The 22,467-nt window shown below is 54.8% G+C and overlaps 1 protein-coding gene across 1 annotated transcript in view; it reads left to right on the forward strand.

Annotated features, from left to right (window-relative positions):
• ABLIM2 (actin binding LIM protein family member 2) overlaps nucleotides 1-22,216 on the forward strand; it is a 170,008-nt gene extending 147,792 nt beyond the window's left edge. The window contains 2 exon segments of the mRNA XM_086407439.1: nucleotides 62-142; nucleotides 20,462-22,216. Coding sequence (XP_086263565.1) covers nucleotides 62-142; nucleotides 20,462-20,575 — 195 coding nt within the window. The 3' untranslated portion in view covers nucleotides 20,576-22,216.
• Nucleotides 22,217-22,467: the final 251 nt, after the last annotated feature.

The following is a 22,467-nucleotide window of genomic DNA, read 5'->3' on the forward strand; positions in this document are numbered from 1 at the left end:
GCCTCCTTCCTCACAGACGCACCTGCTCCCTGGGTGACCCCGGGCTTCCTTCTCCCTGCAGATCTATCCGTATGACGCCCTTATTGTTACAAACCGGATCCGAGTGAAGCTGCCCAAGGATGTGGATCGGACGAGACTGGAGGTGAGGGGGCCCCAGGGGTGGAGGGCACGTCCGCCGGCAACATCTCTCCCCACCTGGCGTGTTGACACACCACCCCCGAGGTCCCCACAGTGATGTGCAGGGCCGAGTGATGGGCTCGGAGTCAAGGACCTGAGTTGTCTGCAAGACCGGAGAACGTGGTTACGTGCCCAACAAAGATGGCTTTGCCAAGAGGCGCACAGCTGCAGCGGTTGGGGCCAGGAAGGCTTCGTCACTGTGCTTAACTGGGTAACATTCGCCTCTTCCTTGAACTCTGGGAAAATCGGCACAGTTTGTGGTTTCTTATCTGATCACCTTCACCCTGACCTTGAATGGTGCTTAACTCTGGGAGCAAGGGTATGTTTGAAGGACCTGCAGGACGAGGGCACAGAGGATGTCTGGGTGACATCTCTTGACCAGGCCCCACCACGAGCCATGGTCCCCGGTGGTCAGCATGCATAAAAACTTTCTTTTATCCTCACCATCCTCCCACCAGGAAACCAATGCGGACTGCACCTCCTGAGCCGTGTTGGGAAGGCTTCACAGGGGTGAGGGGTCTGGGGGCCCCTAAAGGCCCAGGGCCACCTGCCCTGTCTGTGCCCAGGGGCTGGGAGCAGCTGTGGGGTGGGTGCGGGCTCAGGAGGCTGCCAGGAGGGAGCAGTAAGGGCGTGGATGTGGCCCAGGGGCCCCAGCACTGCCGGGGGCTCGGCAGGGCTGCCAGGCGGAAGCCCATCCCAGTCCAGGCCAGGTGGGTCTGAAAAGAAGCGCAGTCTCAGGGGGTCCAGATGGACGCTATGGGGCCCTGATCTTCCTTTAAGATGACATTGATATCTGCTGGGTGGGTAGCTGTGCTCACGAGAGGCACGAGAGCCCCTCACCCAGGGCTCCAGGCAGTGGTCGCAAGGAGGGACGGGGACGCTGGTGGGGCTGCGCGGTGGGGGGGCGGGGATCAATCTCCTGTTGTGATGATGGAGCCTGACCAAAAGTTGTTGTTCAGTCGCTACGTCAGGCTTCCCTGTCCTGTACCATCTCTTGGAGCTTGCTCAAACTCCCATCCATTGAGTCGGTGATGCCATCCAACCATCTCGTCCTCTGCAGTCCCCTTCTCCTCCCGCCCTCCATCTTTCCCAGCATCAGGGTCTTTTCCAGTGAGTCACCAGAAGTAAGCTGAAAGGGAACTGCTAGCTCTTCTGACCGACAGGGCTTCGGGTGAGGTCTGATCAAGCCCCCAGACCCAGGTTCTCCCCTGTTTCCTGAGCGCCTCCCCTGTGTGCCGGCCTCACAGAAGGACAGACGTTCACCTCCCCTCCCCCAGACTCTAAGTCTGGATGGAAGAGACCCAGTGGGGTTCCCTGAGGGGCTCTGGGACCTGGGACCTAGGACCTTGAGACAGGGGCGGATGCTGGGCTCTCAGATAATTACGGTATAAATACATAATGTGGGTAAATACGGTAATTTATCCACTTAACCCTTTACTAGCAGCTATTTAGTGGTGCAGCTATTGCTGAGAGTTGAAAACATAAGGACAATGTTAACAGTAACAAGACTGGATTTTGCGTGTGATTTGAGGTACTAGTTTCATTCCCTTATTGATAAACGACACAGTGTTCTCTCCTCTCTCACAGCCTGCCTTAGCCAAAGTCATCCATGGAATGTTTAATTGCAAAGAAACCTTTTTATTACCAGTTAAAAACTGAAAACCATGCCGTGCATTAAAAGTATTTCACAAATTATTTGCTCATGATTATGACATTAAGGCTTCCCAGGTGGCTCAGTGGTAAAGAATCTGGCTGCCAATTGGATTTGGGTTCGATCCCTGGGTCGGGAAGATCCCCCCTGGAGGAGGAAATGGCAACCCACTCCAGTACTCTTGCCTGGAAAATTGCATGGACAGAGGAGCCTGGTGGGCTGCAGTCTATGGGGTCACAAAGAGTCGGACATGACTAAGCACGCACAGAAGGCAATAAACTGTGGCCGTGTTCTGTGAACTGTTCAGTGTGGTCTACCATGTTCTGCATACCTGCTAAGTCGCTTCAGGTGTGGACAACGCTTGTGACCCTATGGACCTTAGCCAACCAAGCTCCTCCATCCATGGGATTCTCCAGGCAAGCATACTGCAGTGGGTTGCCATACCCTCTTCCGGGGGATCTTCCCGACCCAGGGATCGAACCCGCATCTCTTGCATCTCCCACACTAGTAGGTGGTTCTTTACCGCTAGCCCCACCTGGGAAGCCTGGAATGAACAGAGCAGGCCCCGAATCAGGCTCAGGGAGTACCCAACACGTGGTCTGGAGGACAGGGTCCAGGGCGGCCGCTGCCTGGGCCTCAGGGTGACAACCCCTGAGTCCTTTGCAGGGGACACACTCTGGCTCCTGCTGAAGTGAGGCCCTTGGTAACTGTGCTCAGGTCTCACTGCTATAAAACAGGGCGCTTCCGGGCTGGGTGGCTCTGTCAGGACCTGCCTCAAGGGCTCGCATGGTGGTGCATGGTTGTTTCCAAACTGTGAAGGCCCTGAGGGCTCCCACTCTCGCCACGGCGGGGGAGGGGGCAGGGGGGCCGCTGAGCTCAGAGCAGGGTGCCCACAGCTCCTGCTCCTGACCCACCAGCGGCCGCGGGGCCACCAGCCCGTTGGGACTTGCTGTTTCCCTCCTAGGGAGTGGGGTGCCCTTTCACCAACTCCCATCCCCCCCTTTATTTTGCTACAGTACAGAATGAAGGTGCAAAATAGCAAATGGTTAATACATGTAAACATTTCCCTTTTTTTAAAAAAAGCCTTGGACATGAGGGGTAATGAGTTTCGTCACCCCCATTTCCAAGAACACCTCAGAGCATGCGTTGCTCTCTGGTCCTTCTCTTCCTGATCTCAGCCACCCCAGGAGGCAGGTTGGAGGTGTTGCCACACAGGGTGTGTCTCACATCCTCCTGGGTTGGGAGCTGGGCCCTGAGCCAGGAAGGGCTCCAGGGGTGGGGGGTGGGCTGCATCCCAGCAGGAGAGAAAGATACAATAATGTTTTCATCTTAGGGGAGAGAGCTTAATTTTTAATATAAAAACAGTTCCTAACTCTTGTAAAAGTCCAGAAAAACACGAAGAAGAACATAAGCATTCCATGGAATTCCCCCACCGAGTCATAACTCTTGTTAGCTCCGGGGCGGACCTGTTTCCGGAAATCTTTTTTTTTTTCTCACAAATGCCCAGAGATAACTGAATTCTGTTTGGATAAGCAGGCTTGTACTGCTGATGCCTCTTGGCATCTACTTTGTTTCTTTTAAATTTGTTGTGAACCTTTTCCACGCCAGTTCATGGGAGTCTGCCCTTCCTTTTAGACAGCTGCGTGCTAGTCCTGTGCCTGTTCTGTTGCCCAAAACTTGACCTCTGTGCACTGCTGCCAAATTGGATCTCCAAGACAAGGCTTTGGGTCAAGTAGGAAAGAAGAGCTGAACTGCTCTGCCAGGCAAAGGGGGACTTTGTGTCCCAACCTGAGAGGGTTCCTTGAGTTTTCTAGTTCAAAGGTGGAGTTGCTGATAAGGTGTTTGCAGGGCCTGCACTCATTTAATCTGGTCTCAGGTGATCTCTTGGTGAGCTTTTCTGGTACCTTGAAGCTTAAGGCCTCAGCTGGCCTTCCCTGGAATGAAGAGTGCTGACGTCTTCCATTTATTGGGGGTTTTATTAGATTGGTGCAAATGTAATTGCGGTTTCAGACTATGAATTTTAAATCTTTGTAACTAGGCTCAAACACATCTATATTAATCAAAATAGGAACCATTACAATCCACACGTTTTTACCAATGAGAAATACATTTGCTTATCCCTGTAGTGTAAAAATCTGTGCTTCAGGATTCCATGAACTCTTGGAAAACACATTCTGCCTCCGGCTGGTTGTGGAAGTGTTTTCCCTGCAAAAGTCGTCGAGGTGCTTGAAGAACTGGTAGTCGGTTGGTGAGAGGTCAGGTGAATATGGCAGGTGAGGCAAGACTTTGTAGCCCAATTTGTTCAGCTTCTGAAGCATTGGTTGTGTGACGTGTGGTTGGGCGTTACTGTGGGGAAGAACTGGCTCTTTTCTGTTGACCATTGCTGGCTTCAGGTGTTGCAGTTTTCATGGCATCTCATCGATTTGCTGAGCATACTTCTCAGATGAAACGGTTTCGATGGAATTCAGAAAGCTATAGCGGATCCGACAGGCAGCAGACCACTAAACAGTGACCGTGACCCATTCTTGGTGCAAGTTTGGCTTTGGGAAGTGCTTTGGAGCTTTTTCTTGGTCCAGCCGCTGAGCTGGTCGTTGCCAGCTGTCATATAGAATCTGCTTTTTGTCACACATCACAATCCGATCAAGAAAATGGCCCACCGTTGTTGCGTAGAACGAGAGAAGACGATGCTGTAGGACGTCAGTTTCTGTGCTTTGCGGTCAGCTCACGAGGCTTCGAGCTTTCTCGCCTTTCCAGTTTGCTTCATGTGCTGAACGACCATAGAGGGGCCGACGCTGAGTTCTGGAGCAGCTTCTCGTGTGGTTGTAAGGGGATCAGCTTCGATGATGGCTCTCAGTTGGTTGTTGCTGACTTCCGATGGCCAGCCACTCCACTCATCTTCAAGGCTCTCGTCGCCTTTACCAAACTTCTTGAACCGCTACCGCACTTGTACGTACACTTGTTAGCAGTTCCTGGGCCAAGTGTGTTGCTGATGTTGTGAGTTGTCTCCACTGCTTTATGACCCATTTTGAGCCCAAATAAGAAAAATCACTCGAATTTGCTTTTGTCTAACATCATCGTTTCCATCTTCTACAAAAAAAATAAAATAAACAGCAAGGAACAAGTCATTAGCAAAAAAAAGGAGAGATGCATATTAAAATGATATATAACCTAACAACATTTATTTAGAATGTATTCTACTATCAAATGGCAAATTTCAACAGTGCAAAAATCACAATTACTTTCTCAGCAACCTTCTAGTTTTATGAAAATGAAAGTGTTAGTCTCTCAGCTGTGTCCAGCTCTTTCCATGGACTGTAGCCCGCCAGGCTCCTCCGTCTGTAGGATTTTCCAGGCAAGAATACTGGAGTGGGTTGCCATTTCCTCCTGCAGGGGAACTTCCTGACTTAGGGATGGAGCCCTAGTCTCTTGCATTTCAGGCAGATTCTTCACTTTCTGAGGGCTTCCCTGGTGGTTCAGATGGTAAAACATCTGCCTGCAGTGCAGGAGGCCTGGGTTTGATCCCAGGATTGGGAAGATCCCCTGGAGAAGGAAATGGCAGACTCCTCGGTCCATGAGTCGCCAGCTCACGGGACCAGGGATGATGGCTGAGAAGGTAAAAAGTCTGCTTTCAGTGCAGGAGACCTGGGTTCAATCCCTGAGTTGGGAAGATCCCCTGGAGAAGGAAATAGCAACCCACTCCAGTATTTTTGTTTGGAAAATGCGTGGACAGGGGGGCCTGGTGGGCTACAGTCCACGGGGTCACAAAGAGTCGGACATGACTGCGTGACTATCACTTCCACTTTTCTGAGAAATAGTTCTATAAAGAGCTCAAACAGCGTTATTACGTGCACCCTTTGAGGCAAACCAGGACCCTCCCAAGGCTGCACTGTCGCTTCCTGGCTGCTCCTCCTGTGTCTCTGCATCCTCTCCCTTCCCTGACTAGCAGCTGTTTGAATCTGCCGTTTAAGACTCAGGGGAGGTCACTGGCCGGCGTCTGTCCCTGACAGACAAGGGACAGGGGAGGGCTTCCGTGCCCAGGAGCCCTGCTGGGTCTTGCCCTGTTCCCATCCCACGCAGGGGCGGGTGGTAGGGACCAGGCTGTGGATGACAGGCCATTGGCTGGGGCTCCGTCACCCAGCAAAGCAGTGGGTCTGCTGTGTGCCCAGCAAGGGGAGACGGTGGATGTGGGGGCACAGCTGGTGGTGCCCACACACCACCACACCACCAGGGATGTGGGGTCAGCCCCTGGAAGGAGGACCGCTCTGTTTGTCAGTGGTCAAATCTTGTTATCCATCCTTACCACAGAGTGTTTGGCTGAGCCTCACTAGCCTGGTGAATATGGGCCAGGCGTCGAGCCGGGCCTTGGGGATGCATGGTGAGCCAAAGCCAGCAGGAGTGCTGCCCTCAGACTCAGCCTGAAGGGGAGGCAGACGTCCATCAACTGATGACTAATGAGGGTATAAAATTATAGCCCGAGATGGGGGCTCTAAAGGAGAGGAACGTGGGCCCATGAGCATTTTAAAAGGGATACAGTTAAGCGTTGATGCTTCTGATCTGTGGTGCTGGAGAAGACTCTTGAGAGTCCCTCAGAGTGCAAGGAGGTCCAACCATTAAATCCTAAAGGAAATCAGTCCTGAATATTCATTGGAAAGACTGATGCTGAAGCTGAAACTGCAATACTTTGGCCACCTGATGCGAAGAACTGACTCATTTGAAAAGACCCTGATGCTGGGAAAGATTGAAGGCAGGAGAAGGGGATGACAGAGGATGAGATGGTTAGATGGCATCAGTGACTCAATGGACATGAGTTTGAGTGAGCTCTGGGAGCTGGTGATGGACAGGGAAGCCTGGCGTGCTGCAGTCCATGGGGTCTCAGAGTCGGACATGACTGAGTGACTGAACTGAACAGTTAAGTGGGCGTGATAAGTGTGCCTGAACGTGTGTGTGTGTGTGTGTACCTGCACACAGGGGATAGTGGCAGGTAGGAGGAGCATTTCAGGTGAGCACACAGCAAGCGCAGAGGCCCTGGGGCAGGACGCAGCAGGGGCCGTGCTTGAGCAGGTGACGGGGAGGAGGGCCAGGCCTTGTGGGGTCCTGAGCTTAGGTTAAGCAGTTCAGTTTCTAGCCAAAAAGCAATGACTTTCAAGTTGCGGGATGACATGATTACATTCGTATTCAAAACCGTGCCTGAGGCTGCACTGTGAAGCCTGGGCTGGCTGTGTGCCTACAGGAGATGGTTGAAGAGGTGGTTGGGTGGTCTGGGCCAGAACTGATGGCATCTTGGACAGGGCGGTGGCAGTGCTGAGGTGAGAAGCGGGTGCGTTCAGGCCGTATCTGGGGGTCGAGGTGGAAGGGTGCTGTGGGGACGGGCAGGGACATACTTGGGGTGACTCCAGGGTGTCAGGATGGGGTGGTGGGTACATGGCAGTCACTGGGTTCAGCAGGGTGGACCCAGGTTCTGCCGATGACTGATGCTCTGGCCTGTGAGGCACAGACAAGGGAATTCAGGACTCTCAGCCTGGCACAGAGAAAGACGCCAGGTGGGCGCCTGGTAGCCCATAGTCTCGAGCAGGAATCTGGAAAGGGTGTGGTGGCCCTCCCCACTGTCACCTGGACAGCAGTCGGATGAATTCTGGATCCCCATGGGAAGGGTGAGGACCAGGCTTCCCAGGGAGACCCGTCTGGGGCCAGTTTAATGCCATACCTGAGATCCAGCACTTTCTCTCCCAGAGGGTCTAGGTCTCAACCCTACCCCAGCACCCAAGGGCCTTGTGCCTTGGGGGCTCTTGGGTCCTCCTGCATTCGACAGGTGCCCTCTGAGGGTCTGCCCTGCCTGGAGCTTCCACCCTGAGGGGAAGAGCCTTGCCTGTCCTGGGCAGACTCCAGCGTCCACTTACTAAGGCCAGCCCTGCACTCTTACGCCCAGCATTCGCCCAAAGACATGGCCATTTCGCTGTGTGTCAGCCTCTTGCCGTCCAAAGATGGCACCCTGGAGGAGGGAGAGAGCACCTCGGGTCCGGGTCCGGGTGACCTGGGTGTGAGTCAGTCTCCATAATGTTTCTAGCTGTGTGACATTGGACCAGTTACTTAGCCCCTCTGAGTCATCAGATGACATCACTGTGCCGGTCCGGCTGGGCGGTTTGAATGCTTATTCAGTTGTTCAGGAGTCAGGAGCGCTTGCCATGGGAGAGTCCTAGGCGGTATGATGTGCAGTTTCAGTTGTCTTGTCCGTGTCCCCCCGTCTTTACCAACCTGAGAGCCACGTGGGCCAGCATGAATTGGAGAAAGGTTTCCATGGAAAAGGGAGTGCTACGGGCAGGCCAGACAGTGCTTGCTGAGAACTGCCTGGAAAAGCGAGGTGGCTGGTGGTGAACGGAGGCAGGGTCAGGCACCGCCTGGTCACCCGCAGAAGGGAAGCCCCTCCTGGATGCCTGGTACTGGGACAAAGCAGGATGCTTGAGAGTTTATCAGATGTGGCTTATTTAAAAAGCACTTGATCATCACCACCAAGCTGTTCCAAGCACTCGACACATTGCTGTACTTGGTTTTCACAACTTGGTGCAGTGGGTACAGAGAAGGCTTGGGGGGGTACAGAGAAGGCTTGGGGGGGTACAGAGAAGGCTGGAGGATGTCCCCAGGCCGTGCAGCTTCTAGGAAGCAGATCTGGAGTTCTGGTTAAGAAATCACGTGGGGCCACTCTGCTGTGTGTCTTCCCAGATTAATTACAGTATGGAGTATTGATTTCTAACCCCTCTTCCACACGCCAACCTCCCAGAGCACACAGTCTGCTCCTTAGGTAGGAAAGTATGTCTGCCAGGGCCTTCCAGAGAAACAGCAGAACCAACAGGAGACAGATGGGCAGACAGACAGACAGACATAGAGAGATGCAGACAGACAAGTATTGAGTTCGCCCAAGAGTTCATTTGGACTTTTCAGCTAGATGTTATGGAAAACCTGAATGAACTTTGACCAATCCAACATCAAGAAATTTAATTTAAGGAATTGGCTTCCTGTGGGGCTGGCAAGTGTGGCATCTGCGGGGCAGGGCAGCCAACTGGACACTCAGGAAGGAGCTGACATGTAGAGGCAGAATTCCTCCTCCTCCGGGAAGCCCTCAGTGTTTGCCCCAGCAGAGTGAAAGCCGCCACTGCATCTTCACTTAAAGGCTGATTGTAGGCATGAACATGTGGTCAGAATAGCTTCACCACCCCTGGACTGTTTGGCCAAACACCTGGGCACCAGGGCCGGGCCTGGCTGACTCCTGCAGAGATCAAGGCTGGCCGTTGAATAGGTGGGGAAGGAGGGTGTGTTCTTCCGAGGCCTGGAGACTGCGGTCCCCAGGGTGCTCCTTTCTGAGCACTTGGCATAGGCAGGGCTGAGCAGCTCCCCGCGTGCCAGACCCTGGAGCTAAACACACACCTGAGTTTGCTCAAGCAGGAAAAGCCTGTGTTGTAGGAATGCACCTAAACCCCAGGTCCTGAGGTTAAAGAATACATCCTTTGTTTAGACTCATCTGACCGGTCTGATGGGTCTCAGAAGAACCCGACAGACTGATGGTGACTGTGTTCCCAGCCACGTGGATGTGTCTGGGAGACGCGTCTGCCATAGCCTCTGGGACCCTAGGGCCTCCTGATGAGACACGGAGAACAAACATGAGCCATGCTGGAGGGCCAGGACAGGTGGTAGGACTTTAGTGGTAGAGGGTGGGGAGGGAAGAGGGGGGCCTGCGGAGAGAAGGGCAGGCCCTGCTGGAGGAGGGGGAGCTGGGAGGCAGCGTGACCGAGGAGGTGAGAGCACAGATTTGGACTCAGGGATGCAAAGCACAGATCATCCCTGGATGAGGACAGAAATCAGGCCCATGCTGCCCAAGAGGTGCTGAGACAGATGAGGTCAGCCATGCTCAGTACTGAGGGACGCACGTGACCCCGGGCCTGCTTGCTTGGATAGTGCAACCCAGGAGGGCCCCCGGGAGGAGGGGACATTTGAGCTGGGACCTGCAGAAGGAGGAGAAGCTGCTCTGTGAAGTGGGGGAAGAGCGTTGCAGGATCTGGGTGGCAGAGAGCCTGGCATGTTTCAGAACTTATAGATGCCGCCACGGGGCAGAGCCATGGTGGGAGAGGTGGGAGAGGACATGGTGATGCAGGGCCTCGGGGCCACCTGGCAGCCACATCAGTCCACATCTCCGAGCCTCCATCCCCGTCCTACCCAGTAAGCTATGGCGAGGTCACAAGCTGGCGATGGAGAGCTCCTGGTCCTTGTCTGGCACAGAGGATCACTCCACAGACAGCAGAGGCCATTGTCCTTATGACAACAATGACATCATCACGGTGATGGTACCATCATGGTGATGATGATGTCATGGTGATGACGTTGTCGTGGTGATGATGACATCATGGTGATTATGATGATGTCATGGTGATGGTGTCATCATGGTGATGATGACATCATGGTGGTGGTGGTGATGTCGTGGTGGTGTCATCGTGGTGATTATGGTGTCATGGTGATGGTGTCATCGTGGTAATGATGATGTCATGACAATGATGTCGTCATGGTGATGGTGTCATCATGATGACATCATGGTGATGACAACATCGTGGTGATGTCGTCATGGTGGTAATGTTGTGGTGATGAGGTCAAGGAGCAGGAAGCATGGACCCCGCTCAGCAGGAGCCCCCTCTGCAGACAGGGCCTCCTTGTGCCCTGTGACAGTGCGGGGAGGCGCTGTGGGGCCCAGGCCTCTGAAGGAACACAGCTCCTAGAGTCACAGGCTGAGGGGGTCTGGGCCTGAGGCCACCTGCTCAGCACCCACTGGAGCAGGGGTCTGGTGGTGGCTGGTGGGCTGCAGTGGGCATCTGAGGTTGGTGAGGTGGTGGGACTAGGCGAGGCCTGCAGGGGAATCAAGGCAGGCCAGTCCCGGCAAGCAGGGCAAGCTCAAGCTGAGGGCCTTCACCATGAAGCCTGGGATGCTTCCAGGAGCCGCCGGAGGCAGGTGGTTGGGACTGAGGAAAGGGCCTGGCTCTCGAGCCTCCTGGCCTGGGCCCTGGGCTGCATGCCCCAGGGCGAGGCTCGGGACCTCTCTGAGCCTGTGCTTCCAGAAGCTGTGAGGTGAGAGCAGGCTCTCAGGGCGGGTGAGGATGGCAGCAAGTGTCGTGAAGTCCCTTCCCGAGCCTGGCAGTGCTCCCCCATCGTCGCAGGGGGTGATGGCGTCCCCATCGTGTAGCCACGCCTTCCAGGAAACAAACGCACTCGGAAGGACAGTGCAGATGGTGGAGTGCAGCTTATTACACCGGCGGCCCAAGGCAGAGTCTCTCTTAGCCAAGGACCCCAACTATTTTTTGTGAAAACCTTATATACCCTAAGTGTACATGCCCAAACCCGCCTCCTCAAATTCCCTGAAAGTAGTCTGAACAAAGGAAAAGAAAGATACAAAGTTAACCTGTGATTCATATGCCTAGTTGTGAAAAGAAGAGAAGCGAAAAGCAAAGGAGAAAAGGAAAGATATAAACATCTGAATGCAGAGTTCCAAAGAATAGCAAGAAGAGATAAGAAAGCCTCCTTCAGCGATCAATGCAAAGAAATAGAGGAAAACAACAGAATGGGAAAGACTAGGGATCTCTTCAAGAAAATCAGAGATACCAAAGGAACATTTCATGCAAAGATGAGCTCGATAAAGGACAGAAATGGTATGGACCTAACAGAAGCAGAAGATATTAAGAAGAGATGGCAAGAATACACAGAAGAACTGTACAAAAAAGATCTTCACGACCCAGATAATCACGATGGTGTGATCACTGACCTAGAGCCAGACATCCTGGAATGTGAAGTCAAGTGGGCCTTAGAAAGCATCACTAAGAACAAAACTAGTGGAGGTGATGGAATTCCAGTTGAGCTATTCCAAATCCTGAAAGATGATGTTGTGAAAGTGCTGCACTCAATATGCCAGCAAATTTGGAAAACTCAGCAGTGGCCACAGGACTGGAAAAGGTCAGTTTTCATTCCAATCCCAAAGAAAGGCAATGCCAAAGAATGCTCAAACTGCCACACAATTGCACTCATCTCACAGGCTAGTAAAGTAATGCTCAAAATTCTCCAAGCCAGGCTTCAGCAATATGTGAACTGTGAACTTCCTGATGTTCAAGCTGGTTTTAGAAAAGGCAGAGGAACCAGAGATCAAATTGCCAACATCCACTGGATCGTAGAAAAAGCAAGAGAGTTCCAGAAAAACATCAATTTCTGCTTTATTGACTATGCCAAAGCCTTTGACTGTGTGGATCACAATAAACTGTGGAAAATTCTGAAAGAGATGGGAATACCAGACCACCTGATCTGCCTCTTGAGAAATTTGTATGCAGGCCAGGAAACAACAGTTAGAACTGGACATGGAACAACAGACTGGTTCCAAATAGGAAAAGGAGTTTGTCAAGGCTGTATATTGTCACCCTGTTTATTTAACTTATATGCAGAGTACATCATGAGAAACGCTGGACTGGAAGAAACACAAACTGGAATCAAGATTGCTGGGAGAAATATCAATAACTTCAGATATGCAGATGACACCACCCTTATGGCAGAAAATGAAGAGGAACTCAAAAGCCTCTTGATGAAAGTGAAAGAGGAGAGTGAAAAAGTTGGCTTAAAGCTCAACATTCAGAAAACGAAGATCATGGCATCTGGTCCCACCACTTCATGGGAAATAGATGGGGAAACAGTGGAAACAGTGTCAGACTTTATTTTGGGGGGCTCCAAAATCACTACAGATGGTGACTGCAGCCATAAAATTAAAAGACGCTTACTCCTTGGAAGGAAAGTTATGACCAACCTAGATAGCATACTCAAAAGCAGAGACATTACTTTGCCAACAAAGGTTTGTCTAGTCAAGGCTATGGTTTCTCCTGTGGTCATGTATGGATATGAGAGTTGGACTGTGAAGAAAGCTGAGCGCCGAAGAATTGATGCTTTTGAACTGTGGTGTTGGAGAAGACTCTTGAGAGTCCCTTGAACTGCAAGGAGATCCAACCAGTCCATTCTGAAGGAGATCAGCCCTGGGATTTCTTTGGAAGGAATGATGCTGAAGCTGAAACTCCAGTACTTTGGCCACCTCATGCGAAGAGTTGACTCATTGGAAAAGACTCTGATGCTGGGAGGGATTGGGGGTAGGAGGAGAAGGGGACGACAGAGGATGAGATGGCTGGATGGCATCACTGACTCGATGGACGTGAGTCTGGGTGAACTCCGGGAGTTGGTGATGGACAGGGAGGCCTGGCGTGCTGCGATTCATGGGGTCACAAAGAGTCGGACACGACTGAGCGACTGATCTGATCTGATCTGAAGCCTAGGTAGTTAACAGTGGACAATTATCAGTAGGCCTGTGATCATACCCCAATAAGCATAATAGAATGTATGATTGTATTTGGTTACACAGATAATTAGGGTATTCTTTTAGATGAGGGAGAGTCTACGTACCAGCCCTGGGGCTCTTCCTTCCAGGGGCCTGGTTTTCCATTGGTATGTCATTTCCATAGATACTGGGCATAGAGCTTAAAGTCCACAGCCCAGCCCAAGGTGCAGTCCTGCTTCAAGATGGAGCCTGTTCTGTCTATCTCCTCCTTCACCCAAGTAGACCACAGGATGTCCGTGGTGCCTCCTGAAGCCTGGATGCTAAGGGTGTGTGAGTGCGCATAATTCTACCGAGATGGGCCCTTCATTAATGTTTCAGAGGGTCTGTGATCCAGAAGGAGTTGGGGGTTGCTGCCACCAACGGCCCCCTGGCTACGTGGACCTGCCTGTCTGACCCGCATGTGGTCCCAAGGAGCAGCTGGGGGCAGCCTCTCAGAAGGAGCCCTGGACCCCCGGCCTGAAGGTCTGAGTTTCCAAGTGCTGCTTGCTGGGGCTGTGTGACGCAGGAGACGTCCCCATCTGGGGCTCAGTCTGCATCCTGTGGGCACCACCGCCTCGCCACCTCCCTGGGTATGAGCACAAGTGTGCATCTGGCAGAGCCATGCATCCCTTGGCCCCTCGATGAGCTCTTGCTGTGAGCAGAGGTTCGTCATTACTGAGTCCTGTCTCCAGGGAGCCCTGGCCGATGGAGCTGGTTACAAGCTTGTTGATTTAGAAGACAGTCAGAACCTGAAAATCGAGAGTTGTTTAATTCAGTGGGAAATTTCAGGACTTCGAGCCCAGGAGACAGCATCTCAAGTGACCTTGAGAGAGCTGAGGTGGGGCGGGAATCCAGGTTATAAAGAAGTTTGTGACAAGGGGCTGGTGATCTGGACATCAAAAGATTATTGTTAATTATGGAAAACCAGGTATCTCAAGTTCAGGAATTTAGTGCTTCTCTGTGTAAGGGAAGATGCAAGAGCCTGGACTCGCTGAAATCATTCCTTTCACACACACCTCACCTGTCTGAGACCAGTGTCCTATTTTCACATCCGGAGCTTCCTTTCCTCAGGGCTCACCGTCAGGAGTGGCTGCAGTGTGATGGCTCTTAGATAGCGGGTATTCTTCTCCTTCCTGAATTCCCTCAGGGCTCAGCGGCTCACACCAAGGGCTGCAGTCTCTGATATGACTGTGACACCCTTGTTTACTGATACAGCAGGAAATATTCCATCTCAGTCCTTACTGAGTTCTGTCTCCGGGAAACTCTTGCCAGCAGAGCTGGTTACAAGGTTGCCGACTTAAAAAAAATAGTCACAACCTAATCGTGGAGAATTACGTTTTGTTCGGTGAAGATTTTTAGGACTTCAAGCCTGGGAGACAGCATCGCAAGTAGCCCTGAGAGAATGGCTCCAAGGAGGAGGGGAGGAGTCAAGTTATATGGAAGTTTTGCAACAGAGGAGGAGGGGCGCCAGTGATACTCAACCTGCCTGCCAAAGCGGGAGATGTAGGAGACGTGGGTTCCATCCCTGGGTGGGGAAGATCCCCTGGAGGAGGAAATGGCAACCCACTCCAGTGTTCTTGCCTGGAGAATCCCATGGACAGAGTGGCCTGATGGGCTGCAGTCCCAAGGGTCACACAGAGTTGGGCATGACTGAAGCGACTTGGCACAGCACAGCATAACACATGAGTAGTCGGAACATCACAACTGTTTCTGTGCGATAAAGAAAACCAGGTATCTCAGGGGCTTTCCAGGTGGCGATAGTGGTAAAGAACCCGGCTGCCAATGCAGGAGACATAAGAGACCCAGGTTCGATCCCCGGGTCAAGAAGATCCACTGGAGGCGGTCTCGGCAACCCACTGCAATATTCTTGGCCTGGAGAATCCCATGGACAGGGAGGAGCCTGGGGGGCTATGGTCCCCAGGGTCACAAAGAGTCAGACACGACTGAAGCGATTCAGCACGCAGCAGAAATCTCAGCTAAGGAATTCAGCACTTTTCTGTGTATGGGAAGGCAAAGAGTCTGGGTTCACGGAAGTCATTCCTTCCACGTGCATTTTTCCACGGGCATCTCTGCTCTCTGAGCCAGAATCCTGCCTGTTTTCACATCCCGAGCTCCTCTGTGCTCACTGCAGGGAGTGACTGCAGCCTGATGGCTGTTGGATGGCAGGTATTGTTTTCCTTCCTGAGTGCCCTTAGGGCTCAGAAACACACCTTCAGAGGGCCAGAATCGCTGATGGACTGTGACAGCCTTGTTCACTGATACGGCAGGAGTACTCCATTTCTCAAGGTGAAGTCAGGTCCTCGCCCTCAGAAAACTACCTGTGGCCATGAGATGCTAGTGGGAGCCTCCCTGACGTTTCACGGGGCATCAGGCCTCCAGATCTGCGGCCCTCAGATGGGCTTCACTGCTCTCTGACCCTCTTCCCTGGCAGGTGTGAGACCGCTGTGGGGTGGAGGCGCCCGGTCTGGTTTATTTCTGTGTCCCGGCACCTGATGCCCCACAAGTGAGTGAGGAGAGAGCTGTCTCCAGCCCTCCCAGCTCTCCGGTCACCCCACTACCCAGGAGCAGCCTGTGCAGGGTCCTAGGCACACAGGTCCCCTTTCCCACCCTGAGGTGTTCCTTACAGAGGGAACCAGAGTACAGTTCGCTTAGATTGGTGGCTGTGAAGCAACTCCTATTGTTAAATTTTCAAGCATTTTCCACACTGGTTGTTAAACTGAGCCATTACCGAAAAGCACATCAAGTGTACTTGAGATTCATAAATTATATTTAAACCACAGGTAACAGAGACAACTTCCCTTCTCCCTAATTCCTCTGCCAGTTTTCACTACCATCTGTGTCCTTGGGGTGGGTTGCCTCCATCGCATCTGCATGGAAGGCGTATTCTACAGCAAGTTCCCCTGGGCGCCTCTTTCCAACTCATTCAGTAGCATCTCCTGGAAGCTTGAAACTGGCTGTGGTGTGAGTATCCACACCACGGGGAAGAAGGAGGCTTGAGGACCCGGGAGCCTGCGGTGACGGTGCAGTCAGGAGAGGCTTTCTGGAGGAGCTGAGACTCAGACCCAGGTCTGGGGATTTGGGGTGGGGGGGAGTTCCCCAGGTGGACCGGAGGGGCCGGCATTCCAGGCAGAGGAAGAACGGGGTGAAGGCACAGGTAATTCTCATTTTACAGATGTCACAGCTGAGGTCGTGCCGCTCTGCACAGCTGGGCAGGCCTGGAGCCGGGACAGGGTTCCTGTGAGTCTGGCTCTTGGGCCCAAGGCCTTTGCACAGTCCCGTCCTGGACAGTGACCAACAGGCCAACCCCCAGCTGAGCATGTGGGACCCCTTCCATGCCTCCTTCCCAGGGGTGCTCCTGGGGGAGACAGCGCACCCCCAGAAGTGAGGGCCGTCCCAGAATGTCCCTCCACCCAGGCACTGTGCCTCAGGCTTGCTTCCTGCTGGCTCAGGCAGGAGCTTGGCCAAGCCTGGCCTTGGTGGGTACCTGGGGTGCGGAGGAGGCCAGCCTTCTCCAGGGAGCCTTCAGGAACCAGTGACTGGGGGAGTTGGGCTGGGGTCAGAAAGCCTCTGGGGCCAGCTGTGCTCTGTGGCAGGCAGCGCATGTGTGCTGAGTCGCTTCAGTCGTGTCCCCCTCTGCCATCCTAGGGACTATTGTCTGCCAGGCTCCTCTGCCCATGGGATTCACCAGGCAAGACTACTGGAGTGGGTTGCCATGCCCTCCTCTAGGGGATCTTCCCAACCCAGGGATCGAACCCGTATCTCTCCTATCTCCTGCACTGGTAGGCAGGTTCAACTAGCTTCGGCTAGCAGGCAGTTGAGGGGGAGCCCGGGACAGGGGTCCTGACTCTGCCGTGAGTGGGATTACCTTCAGTGCCAGTGGCCAGCTGCCAGGAGCAGGGTGCCTCAAGCCCTTCTCCCCTGGGAGGCAGTGGGACCAGCCGGGGGTGATAAGAGGTTGTACTACAGACCCCACAGCTGTAGCCTGGAGTGAGGGACAAGCTGCTTGGGCCCTGCAGTGCCCACGGGCCCTGCCACTGCCCCCTGTACCAGCAGGAGGCCCCCAGGTGGGGAGCACGGGGCCACCCTCGTGGCGCCCTTCTCCCCTTCTCAGCTTAGAACACGGCGACCCCTGTAGCCCCCTCCCGTCTCCTCCCTCCCACGTGTCATCACTTGGGAGACCCAACCCCGGACCCACCCAAGGGCCCTAAAACAGGAGACCAGAGGCTTCAGGGGGGCTGGGCGCCACCCTGTGAGCCCACTCCAAACTTCTGCCCAGGATCCCTGTCCACCGCCACCTCGGAGCCCTTTGCCCCTCACCCCCACCTCCCCGGGGCCGTGCCCTGAGGACCAGCATCCCGCTCAGGCCTCTGATCTTTCTCTGACGCCCCTGCAGTCCTGTTAACCACCCCCGGTCTCACCCTCGGGGTCTTAGGACTCTGCGTCAGGCACCCACACGACACAAGCCCAGTGGGAGGAGACACGGCTTTCCCCGATCCGTCCTCTCTGGCATCTTGCTGGCCCCACAGTCACAGGGAGGGTCGTGACGTGGCCCCCAGAAGCTGGTGCTGCTCTCTGGATGATGGTTCTGAGTCCCCGTGGGCTGAGCTGTGGGTTCCCCAGCTGGTCAGGAGACCCTGGCTCAGCACCGTGGGTATGAGCGTTTCTCTGACCCTGTTCCTGTCTGCGGGTCTGAGATGGCAGCAGGCGGTGGACGGCCCCTCCCCGGCCGAGGCTAGCTGGATGGGATGTGTGTGTCCCCGTGTGTGGCAGTGTGTCTGTGAGGGTTTGCTTGTGGGTGCCAGTTCTGAGGCCTCTAGGCCTAGGTTCAGTCAGGAGGGACTTTAGAGCTTCCCTGGTGGCTCAGAGGTAAAGACTCCACCTGCAGTGAGGGAGACGTGGGTTCTGTCCCTGGGTCAGCAGGATTCCCTGGAGGAAGAAATGGCAACCCACTCCAGTATCCTTGCCTGGAGAATCCCAGGGACAGAGGAGCCTGGCAGGCCACAGTCCATGGGGGCCCCAAAGAGTTGGACATAACTGAGAGACTCACACTTCCTGTGACTCAGCATAAAGGCGTCCCTTGAGTCCCCTCCCCCGTATCATGCCCGTGACTGGGCTCCAAAACCCAGGGCAAGTCACACAGGGCTGTGATTTCTGTGAGAGATATGCCTGGCGGTGATGGCTGTTTCTGCTTTCCATCGTTCCCCACGTGTCTTCACACCATTTTCTCTCTCGATCATCACGGTAACCTCTAGTAGGACGTGTTTTTTAAATTCAAGAAAGCACTCCTTTTTCTGGCAGGAACTAGGTTTTTTAATGATAAAATTCACAATTGCAGCCATTTAAAAATATACGGTTGACTGCCTTTAGCGCATTCTCAATGTTGTGTGGCCTCCAGTGCCTCTGCGGAATTCCAGAACGCGGTGCTTGGGTCCAGGAGGAAACCGCATGCCCACCGACCAGCTCTTCCCCAGCCCCCTCCTCTTCCAGCTCCCGGCAGTGACTGAGCTGGTTGTGGTCCCTGAGGATGTTCCCCACTCTGGATTTTCCTACAAATGGACTCACTTAGCCTGTTTCCTCGCCCATCCGTGTTGTAGCAAAGGTCAGAGCGTCACGACTTTTTCTGGATGAATCATGTTCCCCATGGCACTGGTGGTGAAGAGCCCGCCTGACAAGAACCCTCCTGCAGCAGGTTTCTGATCCCTGGGTCGGGAAGATCCCCTGGAGGAGGGCATGACTACCCACTCCAGTGTTCTCGCCTGGAGAATCCCCGTGGACAGAGGAGTCTGGCAGGCTCCAGTCCGTGGAGTAGCAAAACGTCAGGCGCGACTGAGTACTCACCAGTCATGTTCCAGAGTCTGAATCGACCTCATCTTGTGTGCCCCTTTGTCCTTCAGTGGGCACTTGGGTTGCTTCCGCTTTGGACCGGGTGTGATAATCTGCTGTGAACACGGGTGTGAAGGTACCTGTGCGAGTCCCCAGTTTTGGTCTTTGGGGATCTGCTGGGTCTTGAGGTGATTCTGCTAAGCATGAGGAGGAACGGCCAGGCTGGTTTCCATGCAGCCTCGAGGAAGCCACACTTCTTACATGGGGGCGGGAGGGGGTTTTGAACCAGGCCCTCTGGGGCCGCAGCTGGCCCTGCTGCATGCTCCCGCCCCCCTTTCCATCTTCTCCCCAGCTCCTCCCAGGCAGCGGGGAGGGCCAGCCTCACTCCTCCTGGGAAGCCCCCCAGGAGAGGGTGCCGTGCCCACCTGAGCTGGGTCTTGAAGGACAAGAAGTTACTCAGCACCGGCTGAGGAAGACAGACATAAGGGCAAAGGAAGCAGACACCTGCAAAGAAGAGTCTAGAATTTAGGTGGCGTCAAGTGGCGACAGAGGTGGCTCTATCTCAGATCGTAATAACTGTGCCCAGGGCTCACTGTTCCTGCCCAGGGCCGGGCTCAGCCCTAGGAGCTGACCTGTGCTGACTCGTTCACCCCACAACTCCGGGGTGTGCCAGGGTGACCCCATTTACATGTGAGTAGGCTGAGACTCTAGGCGGGCTAGCTGGGGCTCAGAGAGACAGGAAACTTGCTCGGGGTCACACAGCAGAGGTGGGGTGGGGAGAGGGAGGATTTGAACTGAGGCCTGGGTCTGTCTGCCTCCATGTCCTCGTGCGAGCAGTGGGGACACTTCCTGCTCACACAGCAGCCATGAGAAGGAAATAAAACGGTACACGTGACCATGTGTGCACACCCCTTGCCATTTCCAGGCCTGATTTGCATTCGGTCTGTGGTGGGAGAGGCTTCTGCAGGTGTCAGGAGTCAGGGCTCTGGCCCCTGCTTGGCAGCTGCTCACCGTGGGTCCCCTAACCATCTCTCTCTCCTCTGTGCCAGCTTCTGTCCACTGCAGAGCAGACTGGTGGGGATGCAGAGGGAAGCTGGGGAGCCAGGCATACACAGGGAGACCCCCCCATCCTCTCTGCAGGCCCTGCCTCTGGGGGTGCAGAGGGAAGCTGGGGAGCCAGGCATACCCAGGGAGACCCCCTCATCCTCTCTGCAGGCCCTGCCTCTGGGGGTGCAGAGGGAAGCTGGGGAGCCAGGCATACCCAGGGAGACCCCCTCATCCTCTCTGCAGTTCCTGCCTCCGGGGATGCAGAGGGAAGCTGGGGAGCCAGGTGCACCCAGGGAGACCCCCCATCCTCTCTGCAGGCCCCGCCTCTGGGGGCGCTTGGCCAGGCCACTCACTGCCCCGCTCTGGGTTTCCCTTTTCATTTGCAGAGACACCTGTCACCCGAGGAGTTCCAGGAAGTGTTTGGGATGAGTGTGGAAGAGTTTGACCGCCTGGCCCTCTGGAAGAGGAACGACCTCAAGAAGAAAGCCCTGCTGTTCTGACGCTGCCAGGGGGTGGGGGGACCCTGACCATGGGCGCACTTGCGGGAACCACCAGACCCCCTCCTCTTGCACTCGGCTATGGCTTCTCTGTCCACGGCGGGCGGGTGGGCGGTGGGCACCTGGGGAGGGCCAGTTGGTGGGGACTAGGGGTGGGAGGAGGTCCCGGAGCAGGTGGAGCCCCCGTTTCTGGTTTCTGCCATCACCACGCCCGCGCCTAGTCTGCGGCCCAGACCCCTGGCTTTGCACTGTCCTTCCCCACTGCCGCTTGCCATCAGGAAGGAGGACGCGGCAAGGTCACTGCCCGGAGATGCAGGACCACTTAGACGCACGCAGCCCACCCTCCCACCTCCCTGCAGTGTCTTCCCCACGCTGGGTCTCCGGGGCGCACAGAGGGCGGGAGTGGATGCCCGAGGAGGCGTAATCAGTGGTGGGCGCTGATGGGTTCCGGTGGCTGGGCACCCGGCTCCTGGTATCTGTGGCCCCGCTTCCCTGCTCAGCCTGGGAGGCACGGCCTGGCATGCAGGCCCCCGCCCCCCGCCCTGGGCCTCCCCGGGGCTGTCAGAAGCATGGGGGTCGATTTTTGCAGCCTTCGTGATGGATCTGTGTTTAGTGAGGACCTTCAACCTGAAGGCGCACCTTCTGCCGGGGCCCTCCGTGCGCCGTGTTCCTCTTGCAAGGTCATCCCTTAGATGCCTAAGCGATATCTTTAAAGTTAACACAGAAGTTTTTATTTTGTTAAAGAGTAGAGCCTACTTAAACACAAAGACGACATATATAAAGAGTTTAATTTTATGGTCCCGCTGAAAGGGAGCGCGCCCAGCCTTACTCTCCACCTCCGCACCCGTGTGCTTTGTGGTTTTGTGTGTGCTCCTTGTCTGCTTCCTTCGTGCTTTTTTCTTTTGTTTCTTGGCCTGTCACACAGGTACCCCCCCCAGGCAGACCCCCCCCCGCCCACACACCCCCCACCGCGGTTTGTAAGGACGCCTAAAGTATGGCCGCCCTGCGTTTCTCGCTGTCGTTTTCCAAGCCTTGCAGAAAATATCCTCCCTGATGGCCACAGCCCCCGAATCAAGGGTTCCCACGGCCCCGGATAACGCTTGCGCAGCTTGCAGAGCGTCCTCTTCGTCACGTGGCCCTGGAGTCCCGCTTTGCCCGCTCCGCCCCCTATAAAACACCCCCACGAGGGAAGGCTGGTGTCCGGTCCTGAGACCAACGACACCCAGACCCTCCGGGAAGACGGGATGGGAGATGCTGTCTAGACCGGCAAGGTCGGCAGGAGGACCTGCCGGCCGTGCAGGTGGGATGTGGTACCAGAACGCTGGTACAACGCATCGAGGGGCCTATGAAACATGGCGCAGGTGTCCCCAGAGTGTGGGCACAACCTTCGTGCCGCCGCGTCTTCCTGTGCGTCCTGGACTTCCCCGTCTGTTCAGTCCGCGTGACTCAGCCCCCTGTAGTCCTGCTGTGCACCCGGCTTCTCACCAGCGCGGCTCGGCCAGGGAGGGGGTTCCTCAGCACCCAGTAAATGCTTCCTTCCACGTCGCGAGCTGAGCCTGAGCCGCTGAAAACCCCTATTTTCTCACTAGTGAACGTCTTGTCAGACCAGGGGAGCCTGGAAAAAATAAAGGATGATGTATTACAGCTTGTGAAAGTGAAAAGCTGCTTCTTATAAACGCCTGTCATTTCCAGCCACGGGCCCCCGTCTGCCGCCAGCGCCTGGGGAGGGCATCCGCAAAAAGTGGTCGTCCTGGAAGCGGGCACAGAGCCGGGGGTGGGACAGACCCCGTGTTGGCCACGGGATGGCCCTAGGACAGCCCTGGCAGAGACAGCCCCTCGGGCTGGGGCCCTGAGCCCCTCACCTAGGCCAAAGTGCTGACGGGAGAGAGGCTGAT

The sequence above is a fragment of the Bos grunniens genome, chromosome 6, assembly GCF_055505025.1.
Source record: "Bos grunniens cultivar Pamir isolate PY7600 chromosome 6, Bosgru_T2T1.0, whole genome shotgun sequence".
NCBI lineage: Eukaryota > Metazoa > Chordata > Mammalia > Artiodactyla > Bovidae > Bos > Bos grunniens.